The 19,204-nt window shown below is 38.8% G+C and overlaps 1 protein-coding gene across 1 annotated transcript in view; it reads right to left on the bottom strand.

Moving 5' to 3' along the window:
* The window catches only part of tmc2a (transmembrane channel-like 2a), a 35,957-nt gene extending 17,030 nt beyond the window's left edge, over positions 1-18,927 (bottom strand). The window contains exons 1-15 of the mRNA XM_067406848.1: positions 18,858-18,927; positions 18,679-18,717; positions 18,045-18,417; positions 13,578-13,727; positions 12,022-12,112; positions 11,609-11,690; positions 11,287-11,393; positions 11,093-11,191; positions 10,372-10,514; positions 8,506-8,653; positions 8,071-8,259; positions 3,912-4,091; positions 3,661-3,819; positions 3,362-3,490; positions 3,206-3,273 (exon numbers count right to left, since the gene is read on the bottom strand). Coding sequence (XP_067262949.1) covers positions 3,206-3,273; positions 3,362-3,490; positions 3,661-3,819; positions 3,912-4,091; positions 8,071-8,259; positions 8,506-8,653; positions 10,372-10,514; positions 11,093-11,191; positions 11,287-11,393; positions 11,609-11,690; positions 12,022-12,112; positions 13,578-13,727; positions 18,045-18,417; positions 18,679-18,717; positions 18,858-18,897 — 1,997 coding nt within the window. The 5' untranslated portion in view covers positions 18,898-18,927. The remainder of the gene's footprint in view (positions 1-3,205; positions 3,274-3,361; positions 3,491-3,660; positions 3,820-3,911; positions 4,092-8,070; positions 8,260-8,505; positions 8,654-10,371; positions 10,515-11,092; positions 11,192-11,286; positions 11,394-11,608; positions 11,691-12,021; positions 12,113-13,577; positions 13,728-18,044; positions 18,418-18,678; positions 18,718-18,857) is intronic.
* Positions 18,928-19,204: the final 277 nt, after the last annotated feature.

Genomic DNA, 19,204 nt, shown 5'->3' with positions numbered 1-19,204 from the left:
ATTTTTTCATAATGTTTTTACATTAAATACATCGTTCTAAAGCTACATTACATAAAGTAGCCTACCTTTTACATACCAACTACATACAACAGAACTTAGATTTAACATCAGAAAAATAGCATAACATTTTAAATCATCAATATATAAAACAGAACAAAACATCTTTCATTCGGCTGAGAAAGGAGACGCTGGTGGAGCGTATTATATAAATATATAAAAATCAGAAATATTTGAACATACAAAACAGATCTATGGCCCATTCAAATTTTGTCTTGTCATCATAGCTTTAAAATTCTTGCCTGCTACAAATAGACATGCTCAGCAGGTATATTTTAAGATGTCAGCGCAAGTTTAGTTAAAACAACTGACGGTTAACATTTCATGTAACATAAAAACAAACAAGGTTAACTAGTTGCTAACGATATTAAACCAAACTAACATTATATAGTTTAACCATACATATTTTGGTCCCGTGTCCTGTCGTCTTCGGCAGTGAAGCATGTCAAAACCCCATAAAGTCATAAAACTTTAAAACGCACGCAAACATCAGCTGTCTGTCACACAGCCGCTAGCCATAGGCTTGTTTGAGATGAGCAAATTCTGCGCAGAACCGATCAACGGTGATCACCGCAAGATGCATGCCGGTTAGAAATGTGTCCGAGGGTGGGCCGCCTTGCTCTGATGTCATGCCGACGTGTGTCAAAAACCTCTCGCGAGGGCGAGGCGGACGTGTCGGATTCTGCAGTCGAGCGCAGTTGCTCTCCACCGACTGCGCTGACCAAAAGCACGATGGGAAACAACTTGATGACGACACAGCTTAATGCTCATTGGTTTAAACAACCGTGATGTAATGATCTCTTTTAAAATGTTTGATTTTAATACTCTAATATCATGATTTTATGTGTATAAATTATGTGTGATAACTCCCAAACACTCTCACACTGCGATATCTCTATGTTATGTGATTGTTGTCATATTTATAAAAATACATAAAATCATGTCTGTAATTAAAATAAAAAGGATTGATACACATGCCTTTCGAATGGAAATAAATAACAAGTAGCTACTTTGGGTGTCTTGTTCATTATGTTTGTTTTCATATAAAAGCAACATAACTTAAATTAGCATTTAAATCAGCAACACAGCGCACGAGTGTGAATCCCGCGATATCCGCCGTTGATCTCGCAGGTGTCTGATCTACTACGAGAACGGAGAACTGTCCGTCTTGCCTGCACTTTTTTCACTCCTCCTCTCACTGCAGCCGCCTACTCTCGGCTGAATTTCAGGCGAGGCGCATCTCAAACAAGCCTCATGTAACGACGCTCGGCTCATTGTTGCCACGTCTGGGATTGGGATACTTTAACACTGTGCTGTGATTACACTACTTTTGTGATGGTTTTGTTGCGCAGACCTGGCAACCCTCCACTCCAAAACCCCACCCCTTTCACGCACTTCGAAGTGCGCGGCACCTGAATTGGGACACAGCTGTTGAGAAGGCGGCTGCACTCGTTATTGCGGTACATTGTGGGATTGAATGAGTGCACTCAACAAAGCCACTGGAAGGCAAGCCTGCAACCTTTAGCCAAAAAAGCATAACGGCTAATGCTAACGCTCCGCCCCTGGCAGTACACAGGGAAGGAGACCAGAGGCTGTTTTTGAATGGATGTCAATGGATGAAAGGCTTCACTATGCTGATTAAACAGCTTTTGTGGGGAAATAGCTAATCATTAATTGACAGCCTGTTTGCCAATCGTCAGTATGTTTTACACTAAACAATACTTTCTTTGGGAACTATATGTAGATTTTAGCTTGATAAAAATGTATTTTTTCAAGAGAAGGCAGACTAGGGAATGTTGCGACTGATGTCACTGCCATTACACGATAAGCTGAGAGGTGCCGCACTTGATTAAGTTAGCCTTTACGCTTTCCCCAATGGTAAGAGATACAGATCCTCTCATCTCCCTATTATATACAATCTCTGACTCAAAATTGTCCACTATGGTTTCGGACACCACTTCAAATGGCTGTCCCCTCAAATAGTGCAATTTGTTAATGGTACATCAGATATATGTAGGCTACTATATATGTACAGATGTACAATAACAATTGCAGGAAAAAAAATAATTTTCAATAAATTTAAATTTGGTTTAAATGTGACTGTTAAATGAGTTTTATCCTTACATCTACTATAATAGAGTTAGTGCTGAGATTTTTCACATGAATAAATGCATAGTTCCGCATAATTTGCTTGTGTACCCTAATGGTCTAGTGGTAAATAATTTGTTAAGCATGTAAGAGGTTTGGGTATCCACCATATAGTTTTTTTTTCTAATGAAAACTGAATATGTTTATCAGTGATTGTATATCAAGAGCAGGGTTAATGAATAGAGAGTCTCTGCAATGACATTAAGCGAAAGATTAAAACACATGTCTGTGTGATGACTGCACGAGTTACAAGAGAATACTGTATCCTCGCCACTGATAACAGCAACAATAAGCACTAGCTCCATATCGCCTCTTATTTAACAAATGAACGGTATGAATGCTGGAGATGTTTAAAGGTACATCCATGACACGAGATGTTTCAAAAAGTAGGGGGACAATATTGACCCTGGCAAAAAGTGGTGGGGACATGTCCCACCCACAAATTACACCCATGACATATAGCTCTGTAACAGAGTTAATTGTAAAGCATTATCTATTGTAAAGGATCATATTCATCTGCACAGTTACGCAGAGCTAAAGCACAACCAAAACAGGCTAAAACTACTCAGAGTTTTGTCATTATTGTAAAAAGTTATCTTCATTAATAAGGCATTTGCAGAACCATACCCTGTCTCAGGAAAACCTCAGTGTCCTTGTTACAAATGTTAAATATACTTACTGTAATAATAACAGTAAATATGCATAATTACAGGCAACTAACCCTAAACCAAACAATAATCCTAATTATATAGTAAGTACATGTTGTTAATTAATATTACTCAGCACTTGAATATATAGTTACACTGTAACATGGATACCTTAAAATAAATTGTAACCAACTTTTTTTATGCATACTATTTAGAAAATAAAAAATCAGCTGCAAGAAGAGTAGAACTACACAAGACTAGCTGTGCACTAATCAAGAGGTTTTGCCTTTTGTATTGATTTGTATTTTGTATTGTTTATGTTGTTATTGTGCTGTTTGTGCATTTGGTCCTACCAGATCATTCCTTGGTTAAATACTAATCCCAGCACATTGCCGCTTATGTCAAATTCACCATAGGAAGGCTGAAAAGAAAACGAAAAAGGCTGTTAGTTATCAAAACCTAAAATAGCAGTTTAAGTTGCTGGTGATTAACCTATATACTGGACTCACCCAGCCAGCCTCCAGATCCCAGCACCAGCAGTAGTTCAGGAAACGTACAATCAGTGCTCTCAGGAAGTCACCGATGAGGATGGTCAGATAAGTCACTTGTATATCTGATATGGTCAGCTTCACAAACTCCTAATGGTGAGGTAGGAATGGTTTACGGTAAATGCTTTGAGTTCAACCACAAATATAAAGCCACATGAAATGTGCAAACAAATGTTTAGATCAGAATGTCTCATCAATTAATCTCAATATACAGTATTTTATATATGATTTCTGCTGTAGGAATTAGATGGACACTTTACTAAGCCCACTGCAGTTTCCCAGCATGGGCCTCTGATGACATCAGCAGGATCAATAGGAGGTGGAGTGCCTGTGTAATTTGGGTTGTTGGCTGAGAAGTTGGCATAATATTCCTTAACGTACCAAATGCTGGCATTTTTTATAGACTCCTCCTCTTCAAGCTTTAAACAAAAAATGGTTTTGTTAACTTAAAAATCACTGATTCTCTACTAAATATACATTAAACAAAAATAGTTAGTATCAGAAAACTTACTTTCGAATTGACCTCATCGAACAGAGCAAGCAAAAATGTGTAGAGGTTGCCAAGGAAGAGTGCAAATATACGTCCCAGCTGCCACTTGAGAGCGATACGTGGATGGTATTCTTCCAGCTCTGCGATAGTCTCAAAGAGCATTGGACCCACCAGCCCCAGCAAAGACATGATGATCTCCATCTAAGATTCAAATTTTATCATTATTACCTCATGTAAAATGAAACTGAAATATTGAGTTATTATAAATATTGAGTTATTACATGTTGGACAATAAAATGGAAACCTAGTTTTACACCACAAATAATTGGTGTATCCAAAATAGCCAATATTCATATTCATGCATTTTATTTATATTTTATTTGAATCTTTTAAATGGCTTACGATTTATCAATATTATCTTTAATTTCATATATTCATGTAATCCTACTCCATATATTAATCTTCATCATATACTCAAGTATTTACTACTTATTTATGCTTATTTTTCATTATATTTTCATCTTCTCTTTAGTGTCTGGACCAATCAGACACATAATTATTCATTATATTTAATGAATAATCCAGATAACTTTCCCTCACAAGTTCTATGAACCCATTCCCCAAAAATGCAACACACAGGCAGAACCAGGTGTCCTGTTACTAATAAGATTTTTTTTTTTTTATGATCAGAAAGAATTTGCAGAGACTTGTGACTCTGACTTAATGATTTCTGAGAAGGACAAATAAACCATTTTAATCCTATATATTCTATATATAACCACTTGAGAAATGTATAAACATGTATCCAATTTTCCCATCTCATGATTTTCCTTTTATAGGCTTTGGCCTATGTATTAATTCTCTCTTTTGAACTATTTTGGTGTTATTGTTTCAGAGTTGCATACTATGGATAACTAAAATCACATGGGTAGCATGTTTGGTATCGATCGATCATTCCTATTTAGTAATTTATGTATATTGCTAACTCTGTAATACACTAGTATTCCAAGAATCTAGAAGGTTCTTTTCTCATGCATCCAATCCAATGTCTTATGCTAATATCTTGATACAGAACAAAGAAAGTTCCCTCCAAAAGGGACAACTCCTTATTGGCTCAGTCTCCTTAAGAGGGTGTGACATCTTCACACTGATCACAAGATCACAGTGTGTTCTTTTACTGAAAAACGCTGATGTGAAGATGATGCTGTGCTAGAAGCTTCTAAGGAACTCCGGCCTTGATTTTCCATTCACCAGAGATCCTCTGAATCCAATTGGTTCTCTTTCATCCAGACAACATCAGCAAAGATCAACGGGAGCCTCCACAAATTGCATCAGGACAGTTAATTCAAATTGGCGAGACATGCAAGTATCAAACTTACTCTCATTATTTGATACATTAAGTATCCTTACCCCTTTTAAAGAAAGGTGTGTTAGAACTAAACTGATGATTTGCTCAAGGCTGTTGATCTGCTGAATTTCAAACAATGCTATAACTTCTTGCTTTCCTGTATTCTGCTTCAGCTCTCTCTTTCCCTTGGTAAACTGTATGCACGTGTCACAGGTAAAGTCCGTGTTTCATGCTCATATACTGGAGTCCCTAATCATGCAGATCGTGACTACATGCTCTGAGTAGTACTGTACAATAAGAAGGTTATTTCCCATAACATAAATTAACATTTCTTAGAAATAATAAACAATTAACACTGAGTATTCGTTGGCCAAACAGGTTAATTGATTGTAATATTATTATTATTATTATTATAACATTAAGTTAATTTGGTAACTGATCCAAACATGAATAATTAATTATAACTAGTTATGATTAATTATTCATATTTCTTTGAGCTAATTTGCTACATCTCACAGTATTATTGTTTAAGCGCATGCTTGCTTTGTTCAATTCTTCTTCATTGTTCTTCAAATGTTCCTATGTGACAAGATCTACGAATTACCACACATAAGTGCCTGTTATTACTCACAATTGTCTGTAAGTACTACATAGTTACCTTGTACATACCATTAGTAAGTACAGTAATGTCTCTTACAAGTTACCATAAATAAGTGTCTGTTATTACCCACACTAATTCATAAGTACAACATAATTACCATGTACATGCCATTTGTAAGTACAGTAATGTGTCTGTTATTTATCATATACGGACACTATAAGTAAGTGCCTGTTATTACCCAACACTTGTCTATGTACAAAGTAGTTACCATGTTTGTACCATTGGAAAGTACAGCTGTGTTTCTTATTAGTTTCCATGTACATACATGTCAGGTAAGTACTTTGTGTTACCACTCTTTTACCACTCTTTTTTTGCTACCGATATTTTGTACTCTTGTGGTTAGATATTTGATGCCTGCCATACTGAAGAAGCGATGATGTTCTCAAAATGTGTTGCTCATTTGAACTTGATATACATTTCCACCTTTCCTGCAATAATATTTTGCACAACATAAGACTTGATATTTAAAATATGAAAAACTTTGAGTTCCTGTTGTTCTAATAAGGTGTTAAACCTTGGGTGGTTATTTTTGATTTTCTAGTTAATGTTAACTGTAATGGGACCAGTCACAATTCTTGCAGGAAAACATATATCACTGACACAACAGAGAGTTTAGTCTAATCTTTCTCTTACACAATGGAGATTTTATTCTGAAGCCCATGGTGCAGGTGCACTTAAGGTGTGTCCAAATCCACTTTTGAAAGTTTAACGATGGAAATAATGTTCGGCGCTAGGCGCATGGTCCAAAAGGGTCTAGTCTCTTAAGGAGTCATGGGTGTGTTTTGGGCATAACGTGCAATAAACCAGAGTGTCATCTCCCATTCCCTTCAAAAGCCAAGTGCACTTACACCAAGGCAGAGTGCTATTTACATGGCTGAATGTAGACACCCTCAACCTGACAAGCCATTTTAAATACATGTGTCTATTGGCACGACTGGTCAAATAATTACCCAATTTCATTCATCATTACTGCAAATAGGTAATTCTGATACATATTAGCCAGTAGCCCAGTAGCCATACCATGAATACTGACTCTGTGGAGCTCCTGACTAACAGTTTTGGTGGAAACAGGAGAGTTGAGGTGCGCATTTAATTTCCCAGTGATTTGGGCAGCTGTGGTTATATGTTTTTTGGATACAATCCGGGTAAGTACTTGGACATTCCATCAGACAGCTTCTTCAGTTACTCCTGTTGAATGTGGTTCATTCTATGTGGTGGTATGCCAACATTACTCTGTATATCATTGCTCCCCATACACCACAAATATTTGCTGTCCTGGTCACAGATAAGCCAGCGAGACAATTTGTCCTCCTTTTAACTCTGAAATGTCTCTCATTATATATTTTATGTACAGCTATGCTATTGCTTTGTTAATTCAACCTTCACACTCTGCTCTTACTAATAGAATGCAAAATCAGTAAAGATTGGACACCAGACTGTGCATATATAGGCGTGAAACCTCCAGCAGTATTGGCCAGTGTTTCAGTTTCATTGACCAACCCATGTATCTTGTAAGTTTACTTATGATGGATCCGAAATGGTCAATATTCATATTCATGCGTTTTATTAATATTTATTTTAATCATTTATGGCTTATGATTTATCAGTTTAACTTTTGCTTTCATATATTTATGTACTAATACTTTATATATTAATTCTTATCATATTTCCAAGGATTTACTTGTTATTGTACCCTTATGGTTATTTTATATTTAAGAGTATGATTGCTATGTTCAATTGTTCTTCAAGTGTTCCAATGTGACGGGTCATGCTGACACGTTTGTGGTTAGACATTGGACGCCTGCAGAATTAACCATTTGAATTTGAATCTGATCAAAATATGTCTGTTCTTGTACTTCTTGTCTCTTCTCTGCAAATGTCTTAATTATTGCTCTTTTTGATCTTCATCTATTAGATACAATACTCTGGATTTTACAATACTCTAAATTTTATTGACTACTCCTTTATGATGGTTATTTTACCTTTTGGTTTTATTAAGTATTTTCATTATCGATTATCATTATCGATTGAAGTTCGCGTGTGAGGCTAAATTTAATTGTAATGAATAAATAATTTTTCATCAACTTTATCTACTGCCTGGATCTCATTTTCTCAAGTTTTTGCATCAACTTAGGACAAGATATTGAATTTGGTCTTGTACTTATATTTACCTCATTCTTCTCGTACCATGAGAGGTTGTCCATGTTCGCAAACTCTTGGGATCGTTTGACCACAAAGTAGATGAGATAGCCACTTCCACCCAGTGTACAGGTGATGAGAAAGTTGGCTAGGACACGTAAGAATCTCCTCAGATGAATGTTCTCATCCTTTTGGTTCTCCTGCTCATCCACAATGGACTCCTGCAGAACACATTAGAGGTTCCAAACTGAGAAAATCCTCATGCATGACCATATTGGAGCTACAGAGCATGTAGGGACATTTATATAAACATATCACTTGATCTGGACAGATTATTTGATCTTACAGAGAGTTGACCTCCTCAGATCTCTGAAAAGACAACCAGACCATGAAACAAAAAAATACAGTGCTCAGCACACACACTTACACCTACCCAAGCACTTCCACATATACACAAAAGCACATACTTTGAAGCTGGTGGTGATGGAGGCATATTTATTGTCGGCTGTCTCCGCGTTCCCAATAAGATAATCCCAGCTGGTGAACATCTTCCAGGCAAAGGTGAACTCACTGTCTTCTCCGTCCCCTCCCCCCACATCTGCGTTTTTAGCCATCCTAACAGCGAGAGTGGACTTTATTCAGCAATTGTAGAGAATCCAATCTCGCCGGCAGGATAACAGAAGCGCAATTTCCAATTGCAGTCAAAACAACAACAATTGTGGTAATACACGGTGAACTTTCTGTTAGGCTAACTGAAGAAAATTTTAAAATTTTGTATTTAAAGGTGAAGTTTTGTTAAATATTTCTTCCATTCATTCTTATGTTAAATAATTCCCCAGAGGGTTGATTGCCCTTGTTCACAAAAATAATGGGAGGAAGGGAAGATTTTCATTTATTTATTTCATTTTATTTCTTTCAGTCAGTTCATAGAAAGCAACCATGCTGCGTTCCAGGCAGGTTTTTGAGCCCGTAAGTCACGGCTTCAAACCACAACTCACGACTTTGTAGCGTTCCAGGCAAGTCACGCCAAACTGCCTGAGTGTAAACAAACCAGCAAGGCGGACCATACAGGGCTTATGCTCATTTACAATTATTTCTATCGCCAAAGGTGCTTACTCCTTGCTTATTTGTGGGAAACAAAAGGTTGGAAAAACATGGGTTACGGGTTGCCTGGAACGCAGCATAACCATGACATGAATGATTTGGAAAGGTGTTTTTTTTTTTTTTTTCTCAATTGCAACTTTTTTTTTGTCACAACTTTTTTCTCATAATTGTGCCATTACTTTGTGCAGTTACATTTTTTATATCTCCCAATTACACCTTTATTTCATATTCTAATTTTATATCTCACAATGCATGTCATAAATGTGACTTTATTGCTAAAAATACTGACTATATTTCCTCTAACTGCAAGTTTTTATCACACAATTTTGACTATTTCTCGTAATTGTGACTTTTACTTATAATTGCAGCTTTATATCTCAAAATTGCTACTATTCGTAATTCGTAATCTTTGTTATCTCACAATTACCTAATTGTTTTGTTACTGACATGGAAACATGGACTCAAGCTTCTTCCTGTTATATAATGCTAAATGCTGATCTTTGCATCTGCAGAAATTTTGTTTGGAATGTAAAGATGTAAGCAAATTGTAGATATAAACATATAAACATTCAGAAAATTTGGAAACTACAATAATTTAATCAAAATTGAAATGCAGTTTTGCTGCCATTTTCTGTTAATATGCGAGACTTCCAATTCATTAACTTTTACAGATAAATAACTAGAAGAATCATAAAGTGTAGTAAACGGGAAAACTTTCTGTGCTACAAAACAGTGTGTTTACAGTATCAATAACAGTTTGCAGTTTCAAGCAGCATAACAGACTGTTTTTTTACAGCAAAATAATTGAAAGTGGATGACACCGGAAGCCTCGCTCAGGTGTTTGGGGGAACTAATTAGTAGTGAGTGACAGTAGGAGTGTTAACATTACAATTGTTTCTTTTTTTTTTTTTTTTTTTGCAATAATTCCTCTAGTTATAAAATTAAACACTTCACCTTTAAATTGTAAGGTTTTTGTTTATTTTTGTCTTTATTAGCTGTCTAATCTGACAACACAAACTTTTTTAACTATTTTAGATGTAAAATTAGACAATACACTAGATTCTGTACAACCTTTTGTCAACCATGAAGAACTAAATAACAATGATACTTTGATGATTAACTTTTTTTTTTTTTTTGTATAGGCATATACATTCACAGTCATATGTACTTCTCAAGAACATTTCATGTCATTGCTACAACATCTAGCAATGAATGAAAGAGGGACTCACGTTCGGATCACAACCATGAGGCTATACCCGAAGGTCCCAATGCCCACCATGAGGTAGGACAGAGGGAGACGAAACTTCAGGAAGCCAATGGTTCTCTGGTTATTATAGTAGCCATAGAAAAGTACTGAGTACTTGCAGTAACCCTGTCAAAGAGAAGGCATCAAAAAGCATTATTCATAACCTTACGTTTATATTATGGTAAAAAGAAATGTGACAAACACTGTGTAACACTCTTATATCATGACACAGTTTTCAAAGAAAATATATACAGGGGGGTCAAAAATCTGAGACTGTTTTGGGGATTTAAAAGTTAATTTAAACCTGTAAATAAACAGAAAATTTAAAATGATGCAAAACTAATGAAACATTTCAGGTTCTGCACAATTACTAGGTCACTAATAAAATAAGTACATTTGTGGTATTGATCATTCAAACTAATTTAAACAGATGCTCTTGCTCACATTGTAGCACAATATATTAATTCTCAAATCATGCAGAAGAACATGACCATTAGGTTTTACATGAACTTATGGAGTTCATGCTGCTACTGTTAACAGTGTGACATAAAATACTAAGATTGTCTGAAATTCATGTTTATTTTTCAATTCAACTTTCACTCAAAATTTTTGCTGAAAATTGTATTTAAAATGTGAAAAAGACATGTTTTAACTAGTGGTCTCAGACTTTCGGACCCCATTGTAAACATGTATCATGATCTTACATTGAAATCCGTGAGAACAGAATAGTCCATAGCAGTGTCTTGCTCTGCTCTCGGAACAGTTTTCCGTGGAATGGACCCATATGGAAGTCCCATGAGAACCTTGTGGATGATTTTGTTGATGTTTAAATTTAAAGCAAAGAGCATAATTGTATTGTTATGTAAGTAAAGCACAACATATTTGATAATAAACTGACCTCTGGTATCACAACCAGGCCAAAAGTCAAGCCGAATAGGACCAAATTCATACCGTACATCCAACGGAGGAAAATAAAGTAGGAAGCAACCGAGGAGCCAAAGTGACCTGCAAATGGATGAAACATTGCCAAGGCTCAGAATAAAGAACTTTCAGTTGAGTACCTCTTATATTTTTACTTGCAAGAAACATTCAAATAAATGAATATGGCTAAATTTCTAATTCAATACAGTTCATAGAAATCATTTTCTATAGTAAGACAGCTTAAATGAGATGCACCATTCCTGTATGTAATGTGAATGGGGGTGGGGGTTAGTACTTACTCTCAACTTCCTTTATTTTCCGCTCCCATGGGATGCACGATGTCCTAAAATTTTCAAAATCTCTTTGAAACTTTATCCATTTCTGTATGATGAGACAAAAAACAAATAGAGGATTTTAGGAGTCTGCAAGTGACTAGATTTTTATGCTTGTCAAGAGAATGTTTTTGGCATTTACATATACATGTTGCCACTGTAATGCTAGGATTTTGCAATGTGGTTGCTAAGGTATTCAGGTTGTGTTTTAACCTATTGCTATGTTGTTGCTAGGGAGTTCTGGGTTGTTACTAGGGCATTAAGTGAAAAATGTCCACTCCAAAGTCTCTAGTTGACATTCTGGTCTGATCTCTCTTAAAATGTTTTATTTTCAACAACAGTAATAATGATGCATAAAGTAAAGATTTTCATATTCCTACCTTCATCATCATCACTTTGTAGGCATACAGCTTCCTGCCTTTCCCTTTGCCCAAAGCACCTTCAAATTTATCCACAAACTGCTGAGCCTCTCTACAGACACAAGGAGAACATGGGAATGTGAGGAGGAGGAGGAGATTGAAAACTTTACTCATCACTGAAAATGCTCACTGTAAGACTTAATGTAATAGAACAGTGGTTTGCAGAAATTGCATGATGAAGGAGTTCCACAAATAAAGTCTTTAATTAGAATAACAGACACTTAGAAGATATCTTAGAATACGTAGGAGAAAATGCAAACCACATAAACTAAAACGAGTGCTGACAAAGGAATTAACAAAACAGGGAGTGCTTATTCATAGGATTAACAAGGGAAAAACAAACGAAATCAAGGTGACAAACAAGAGGCTTGTTCGAGATGCATGACATTAAAGTACTGCGAGAGCGATTTAAAAGCATAAAGAGCCGTCTGCATACATAACACAACTCTGACACTTAATTGGATCACTGTATTAACCAATCAGCTTCAAGGACTAGAAATATCTAATTTTTAAAGCTACATTTAAGCTAAAATACACAAAAGATAAAGATATGATGTGGAAAACTTTTTTTTTTACAATTGAGTATATATTGTCACAGCACAGCACAACTCTCATGCAATGCCTATTAAAATGTTAAAACCATTTACCACAACTACTAAACTTAAAGGGATACTCCACCCCAAAAAAATTGGTAAAGGTTTTGGCACTTGCTATGTGAACACACACATACACACACAATGGGAGACAAATTTCACCTAGTGGAAACGTTTGGTACTGCGCCCTTACTGAAAGCTAATTTCTTGAGATATCAACCTCAAATTTGGAACACAACTTGTTTAGATTTATGGCTTTGATTTTCTCATAGTAGAGTAAAACATGTTTTGGAAAATATATTTTTCAGGTCTATGCTCATAAAGTGGTTAACAGGTAATAAATGGATCAGAACTATTCCATAAATATAATTTAGTACTATGCAATTCCCTAAAAATACAAAATATCAAAAAAAAAAAAAAAAAAAACATAAAAAAAATATATATATATATATATATATATATATATATATATATATATATATATATATATATATATATATATATATATATATATATCCACAAACTGCTGAGCAGTTTGAATATATATTAAAAAAATATATTTTTTTTTATATATTTTATATATATATATATATATATATATATATATATATATATATATATATATATTTATATATTTATATATTTATATATATATATAAAAAATATAGTACATTAATTTCATCGAAATTTAAAAAAATCTGTAATTTTTGACCACCATGCAACAGGAAAAGAGGGTTAATAAAATAATGTTTTCATAAATATGTGTCCTTAATACTTTTATTTTATATTAATTGTTTTATAAAAACAATAAGGCACTTAAGAACTTGCTGTATTGTGAATTTAGTCATGGCTTAATGTGGTGTCTTGAAGCTTATTGATTCATTTTAACATTTTTTTTGCATTACATTTAAGATTTCTAAGTACTTGAGGACTTTAAGTCGTCTTTTCATTCGCCAGGGCTTGTTCCTGATGTTCGCTATCAGTTTCTTCTTCTCCTCCACCTCCTCCATCAGTTTGGCCATTTCTCCTTCAGACATGGACTCCTCCTCTTCATCTGATTTGGAATCATCACCACTAAGACATAGAACATAATGTTATCTTCATTCTTACATAATAATTAGTTGTTTTTACTGCTGTTAAATTGAATAATTGTGATTAATCACATCTAACATAAAAGTTTGTGTTTACATAATGTGTGTGTGTGTATTATATATATATATATATATACATATATATATATTGTGTGACAATATATATATATAAGGATAAGAATGGTAAAGATAGGATAGATTGGTGGCCCTTTAATCTATATATGTTTTTGCATTAGTTATTAACAGCAATTAACACTAAACCAAACCCTATGTCACGATCACGTCTGTTCCTGTCACATCCCGGACTACATTTCCCATGATCCTCCATTGCTCATCACCTGCACTCACTTCACAATCACTCCACACTAATCACCACACCCAGCTGCCACTCATTACCAGGACTATAAAGGACTGTCACACACACCACCTCACCGTGAAGTCTTGATTACCCTGTGTGTCAATTCCAAGCGTTATCCTGTCTGTTCCTGTCTGTTCCTGTCTGTTCCTGTCTGTTCCTGTCTGTTCCTGTCTGTTCCTGTCTGTTCCTGTCTGTTCCTGTCTGTTCCTGTCTGTTCCTGTCTGTTCCTGTCTGTTCCTGTCTGTTCCTGTCTGTTCCTGTCTGTTCCTGTCTGTTCCTGTCTGTTCCTGTCTGTTCCTGTCTGTTCCTGTCTGTTCCTGTCTGTTCCTGTCTGTTCCTGTCTGTTCCTGTCTTTGACCCTTGCCTTGTTATCCTGTTCCGTGATTGATATCTGCCTGCCTTTGACCATTGCCTGTATTTTGACCATGATTCTGCCTGTTCCTTGTGATTCCCGTTTGCTCCTGTCTGACCCTGCCTGTACGACCACTCTAACTTCAATAAAGCTTGCAGATGGATCTTACCATGAGTCCGCATGCGTTACAGAAGACTTCGCCACACCGAGATCCAGCAGCTTTCGTGAGTGTTCCTGTCTCAGCTAATATGAGTCATTCTGTCCAGTTAATGTGTCTCCGTCAAGGAGACAGGACGATTGAGGATTATGTCGAGGATTTTATTGGACTGGCACATTTAACAACCTTTGACACAGTATGTCTCATGATATTCTTTCGTGGGGGACTTTCTGATCCGCTCAGTTCCCTCATGCCACTGCATGATCCTGATGGGTCTCTAGAACAATATATAGATCTGGCATTACAACTGAGTGGCTCTAGCTTAACTGTGGGTGTCGCGGAGGAACGCGACACCTTGTCTCTTTATGTAATGGCTGCCACGCCAGACAACACCCACAAGATGGCTGCTACCACAACAACACCAAGTCAAGTCTCCGTTGATCTTCCAGAGCCACGTCACACCTCCGCTGATCGCCCAGAGCAACGTCACGCCTCCGCTGATCGGCCAGAGCAACGTCACGCCTCCGCTGATCGGCCAGAGCAACGTCACGCCTTCGCTGATCGGCCAGAGCAACGTCACGCCTTCGCTGATCGGCCAGAGCAACGTCACGCCTTCGCTGATCGGCCAGAGCAACGTCACGCCGCCGCTGATCGGCCAGAGCAACGTCACGCCGCCGCTGATCGGCCAGAGCAACGTCACGCCGCCGCTGATCGGCCAGAGCAACGTCACGCCGCCGCTGATCGCCCAGAGCAACGTCACGCCGCCGCTGATCGCCCAGAGCAACGTCACGCCGCCGCTGATCGCCCAGAGCAACGTCACGCCGCCGCTGATCGCCCAGAGCAACGTCACGCCGCCGCTGATCGCCCAGAGCAACGTCACGCCTTCGCTGATCGCCCAGAGCAACGTCACGCCGCCGCTGATCGGCCAGAGCAACGTCACGCCGCCGCTGATCGGCCAGAGCAACGTCACGCCGCCGCTGATCGGCCAGAGCAACGTCACGCCGCCGCTGATCGGCCAGAGCAACGTCACGCCGCCGCTGATCGCCCAGAGCAACGTCACGCCGCCGCTGATCGCCCAGAGCAACGTCACGCCGCCGCTGATCGCCCAGAGCAACGTCACGCCGCCGCTGATCGCCCAGAGCAACGTCACGCCGCCGCAGTACGCCAAGACCAACGACCCGCCGCCGCTGATCGCCCAGAGCCACGTCACGCCGCCGCTGATCGCCCAGAGCAACGTCACGCCGCCGCTGATCGCCCAGAGCAACGTCACGCCGCCGCTGATCGCCCAGAGCAACGTCACGCTGCCGCTGATCGCCCAGAGCAACGTCACGCCGCCGCTGATCGCCCAGAGCAACGTCACGCCGCCGCTGATCGCCCAGAGCAACGTCACGTCGCCGCTGATCGCCCAGAGCAACGTCACGTCGCCGCTGATCGCCCAGAGCAACGTCACGTCGCCGCTGATCGCCCAGAGCAACGTCACGTCGCCGCTGATCGCCCAGAGCAACGTCACGTCGCCGCTGATCGCCCAGAGAAACGTCACGTCGCCGCTGATCGCCCAGAGCAACGTCACGTCGCCGCTGATCGCCCAGAGCAACGTCACGTCGCCGCTGATCGCCCAGAGCAACGTCACGTCGCCGCTGATCGCCCAGAGTCACGTCACGTCTCTAGATCAGTCCGGGAGCGGAGAGGGAGCGTTCCAGTGTGGCTGATCCTCCACTGACTACGGTCCGAGCAGCTGGCATCCCCAAGTCCTCGCTGGCCGCTTCGCTCTCAAGCCCACCGGCAGCTTCGCTCTCAAGACCGCCGGCCGCTTCGCACTCAAGCCCGGCGGTCGCTTCAGTATACCTGAGGGTGGGCACTCTGCCTGGCCACTGCCGTCATTGGCCTTTGAACTATTATGGCCGTTTATGGACCCTAACCTGCCGTGGTTACCCAAACCACCTGACCTACCGTGGTTCCCCAGACCACCTGACCTGCCGTGGTTGCTCAAGTCACCTGACCTGCCGAGGTTACCCAAGCCACCTGATCCCCCATGGCCTTCTGACACTCCGGACTCACCATGGCTGCCCGTGGCACCTGACCCGCCATGGCTGCCCGTAGCACCTGACCCGCCATGGCGGCCCGGGAACCTGCATTGGAGACTCCGTTCCTGTCCGCCACTAGAGCTCCAATGCACCCCCCCCCCTATTGGTGTCATCTACGCCGCGAGGACGCGCCTTCCGGGAGGGGGGCGTTATGTCACGATCACTTCTGTTCCTGTCACATCCCGGACTACATTTCCCATGATCCTCCATTGCTAATCACCTGCACTCACTTCACAATCACTCCACACTAATCACCACACCCAGCTGCCACTCATTAACAAGACTATAAAGGACTGTCACACACACCACCTCACCGTGAAGTCTTGATTACCCTGTGTGTCAATTCCAAGCGTTATCCTGTTTTCCTGTCTGTTCCTGTCTTTGACCCTTGCCTTGTTATCCTGTTCCGTGATTGATATCTGCCTGCCTTTGACCATTGCCTGTATTTTGACCACGATTCTGCCTGTTCCTTGTGATTCCCGTTTGCTCCTGTCTGACCCTGCCTGTACGACCACTCTAACTTCAATAAAGCTTGCAGATGGATCTTACCATGAGTCCGCATGCGTTACACCCTAAACATATAGTACCAGTAACACTTTATTTTACACTGTCCTTGTTACACATTTATGTTATTACTGTAGTAATAACAGTAAATTATGCATAGTTATGCAGCTAACCATAAACCAAACCCTTACCCTAATTATATAGTAAGTACATGTAGTTAGTTATTATTAGTGCATACATTATTGTATAATTACACTGTAATAAGGGCATATTAAAAAAGTGTAACCATAATGACGTTTTAATACTTGTGTAATTACACTGTAAAAATTTAAAATTAAATGCAAAAGATTTTTTTTTTTTAAATGTTGATTAAAAAAACAAGACAAAAATGTATTTTTGACTAACACTATTATTGAATTTATTTGCTTTTAAAATGGAGATAATGGCTTGTGGTCTAACTAGTACAAGTGTGTGTCTAGAGAGTATGGGGAGACATAGTATTAAAAATGCAATGGCTTTGAATAGTTAAAACGATACTGTCGCAGTTATAGGGAGAGGCTCGGATAGTTGACCATATATTTTATAACAAAACAAACTGCTTTTGTAAATAATATGGAAATATGGCATGTAAATTACATCGTAACAACCTAGAAACATTTCAATAGAACTTTGGGGATGGACAAGAGAAAAGGTTTAAGTTGATCTATCTATTACTGGAGTTTCAGGAGAGCTTTGTCTTTTATTAAGTGATCTCTTGGGTGTCGTGACTCACGAGCAGTTAATGAAGTCAATTAATTATCATTTAATTATCCAGTTCTATCTCGATACCACTTGTGTAAGCATACCTACTGTTCTTTTTCTTCTTTTCATCTTTGTCGCTGTCTTTGTCATTGTCCTTGTCTTTTCCTTTTCCCTTAGCATCTTTCTGTTTTTTGTTCCCACCTCTTCTGTTTTTTCTCCCGGACTTCTCGTTTTCCCCATCTCCTCCACTCTCTCGCACTTTTCCTCTTCTCCTGTTCCCGGCACGTCTCCTCTGTGGAAAATCATCATCACTGTCTTCCTCATCTGCCTGTGCAGCTTTCTTTTTATTGGTTGCTCGACGACCTCTGGGGGGCTCATCATCCTCATCTTCATCTTCACCATCCTCACTTGCGGCTGCTTTGCCCCGTTTACCGGCTGCTGTTTTTTTAGCACCTTTGCCTTTTGCTTTTTTGTCCTCTGAGAAAAGAGAGAGCATAATTGTATTGTCATGAAAATGCATATCATGCAAAAAAAAAAAAAAAAAAAAAGACATTCTGGCTGAGTAACACAGATAAACACAGATTGTCACAAAAAAAAAACTTGCTGTCACTATTTCTGAGTGTTTTCTAGGTTATGTGCAACAGAAATATTGATGTTTGCCTCATACACCACCACCTATTAAGAAAAAGATAGGTGAAAATAAAGAAAAACGATTCATTGTAATCTTTTTTTTCTTACCTTCAGCACTCTCCACATCTCCATCAATATCTATTCCCACTATCAAAAAAAAAAAAAGAAAGAAATGTATGAGTAGCTTCCATAAGTACAAAATTTAAACAATTTATCATTAAAATAATGGTCATTAGGGTTAAATGTAACTGTTAAACGATGCTACATTTGAAATAAAAAGTACTCACCATCTTCCAGTTTTCTTGCTGTATCACTTTTCTTTGGCATTTTGCTGCCTTTCCGATCTTTATTAGTCTCTAAATTATTTCCCTTGCACCTGTGGTCTAACAAATTACTGCACAGGTGTGCAGCTGCTCTCGAGTAACTGACTCCCTATTGCCATAGCAACGACACGTGACCTCACCTGTGCGATCGATATTAGTATGTTAAATGAGCTGGAACAATTTTCCGGTCGATTTGAGTTCAGTTTAAATCTTTTAGAGAGGAGAAAGGAAAAACAAAGGAATTAATACAAAGCACAAAAACAGCTCAACATTAAAATGATCTGAAAACTTACATGAAGCAAAACAAATCT

This window comes from Chanodichthys erythropterus, chromosome 13 (genome assembly GCF_024489055.1).
Source record: "Chanodichthys erythropterus isolate Z2021 chromosome 13, ASM2448905v1, whole genome shotgun sequence".
Classification (NCBI taxonomy): Eukaryota; Metazoa; Chordata; class Actinopteri; order Cypriniformes; family Xenocyprididae; genus Chanodichthys; species Chanodichthys erythropterus.
The sequence above is the reverse complement of the archived record's forward strand: the minus strand, read 5'-3'. Positions and strand labels throughout refer to the sequence as shown.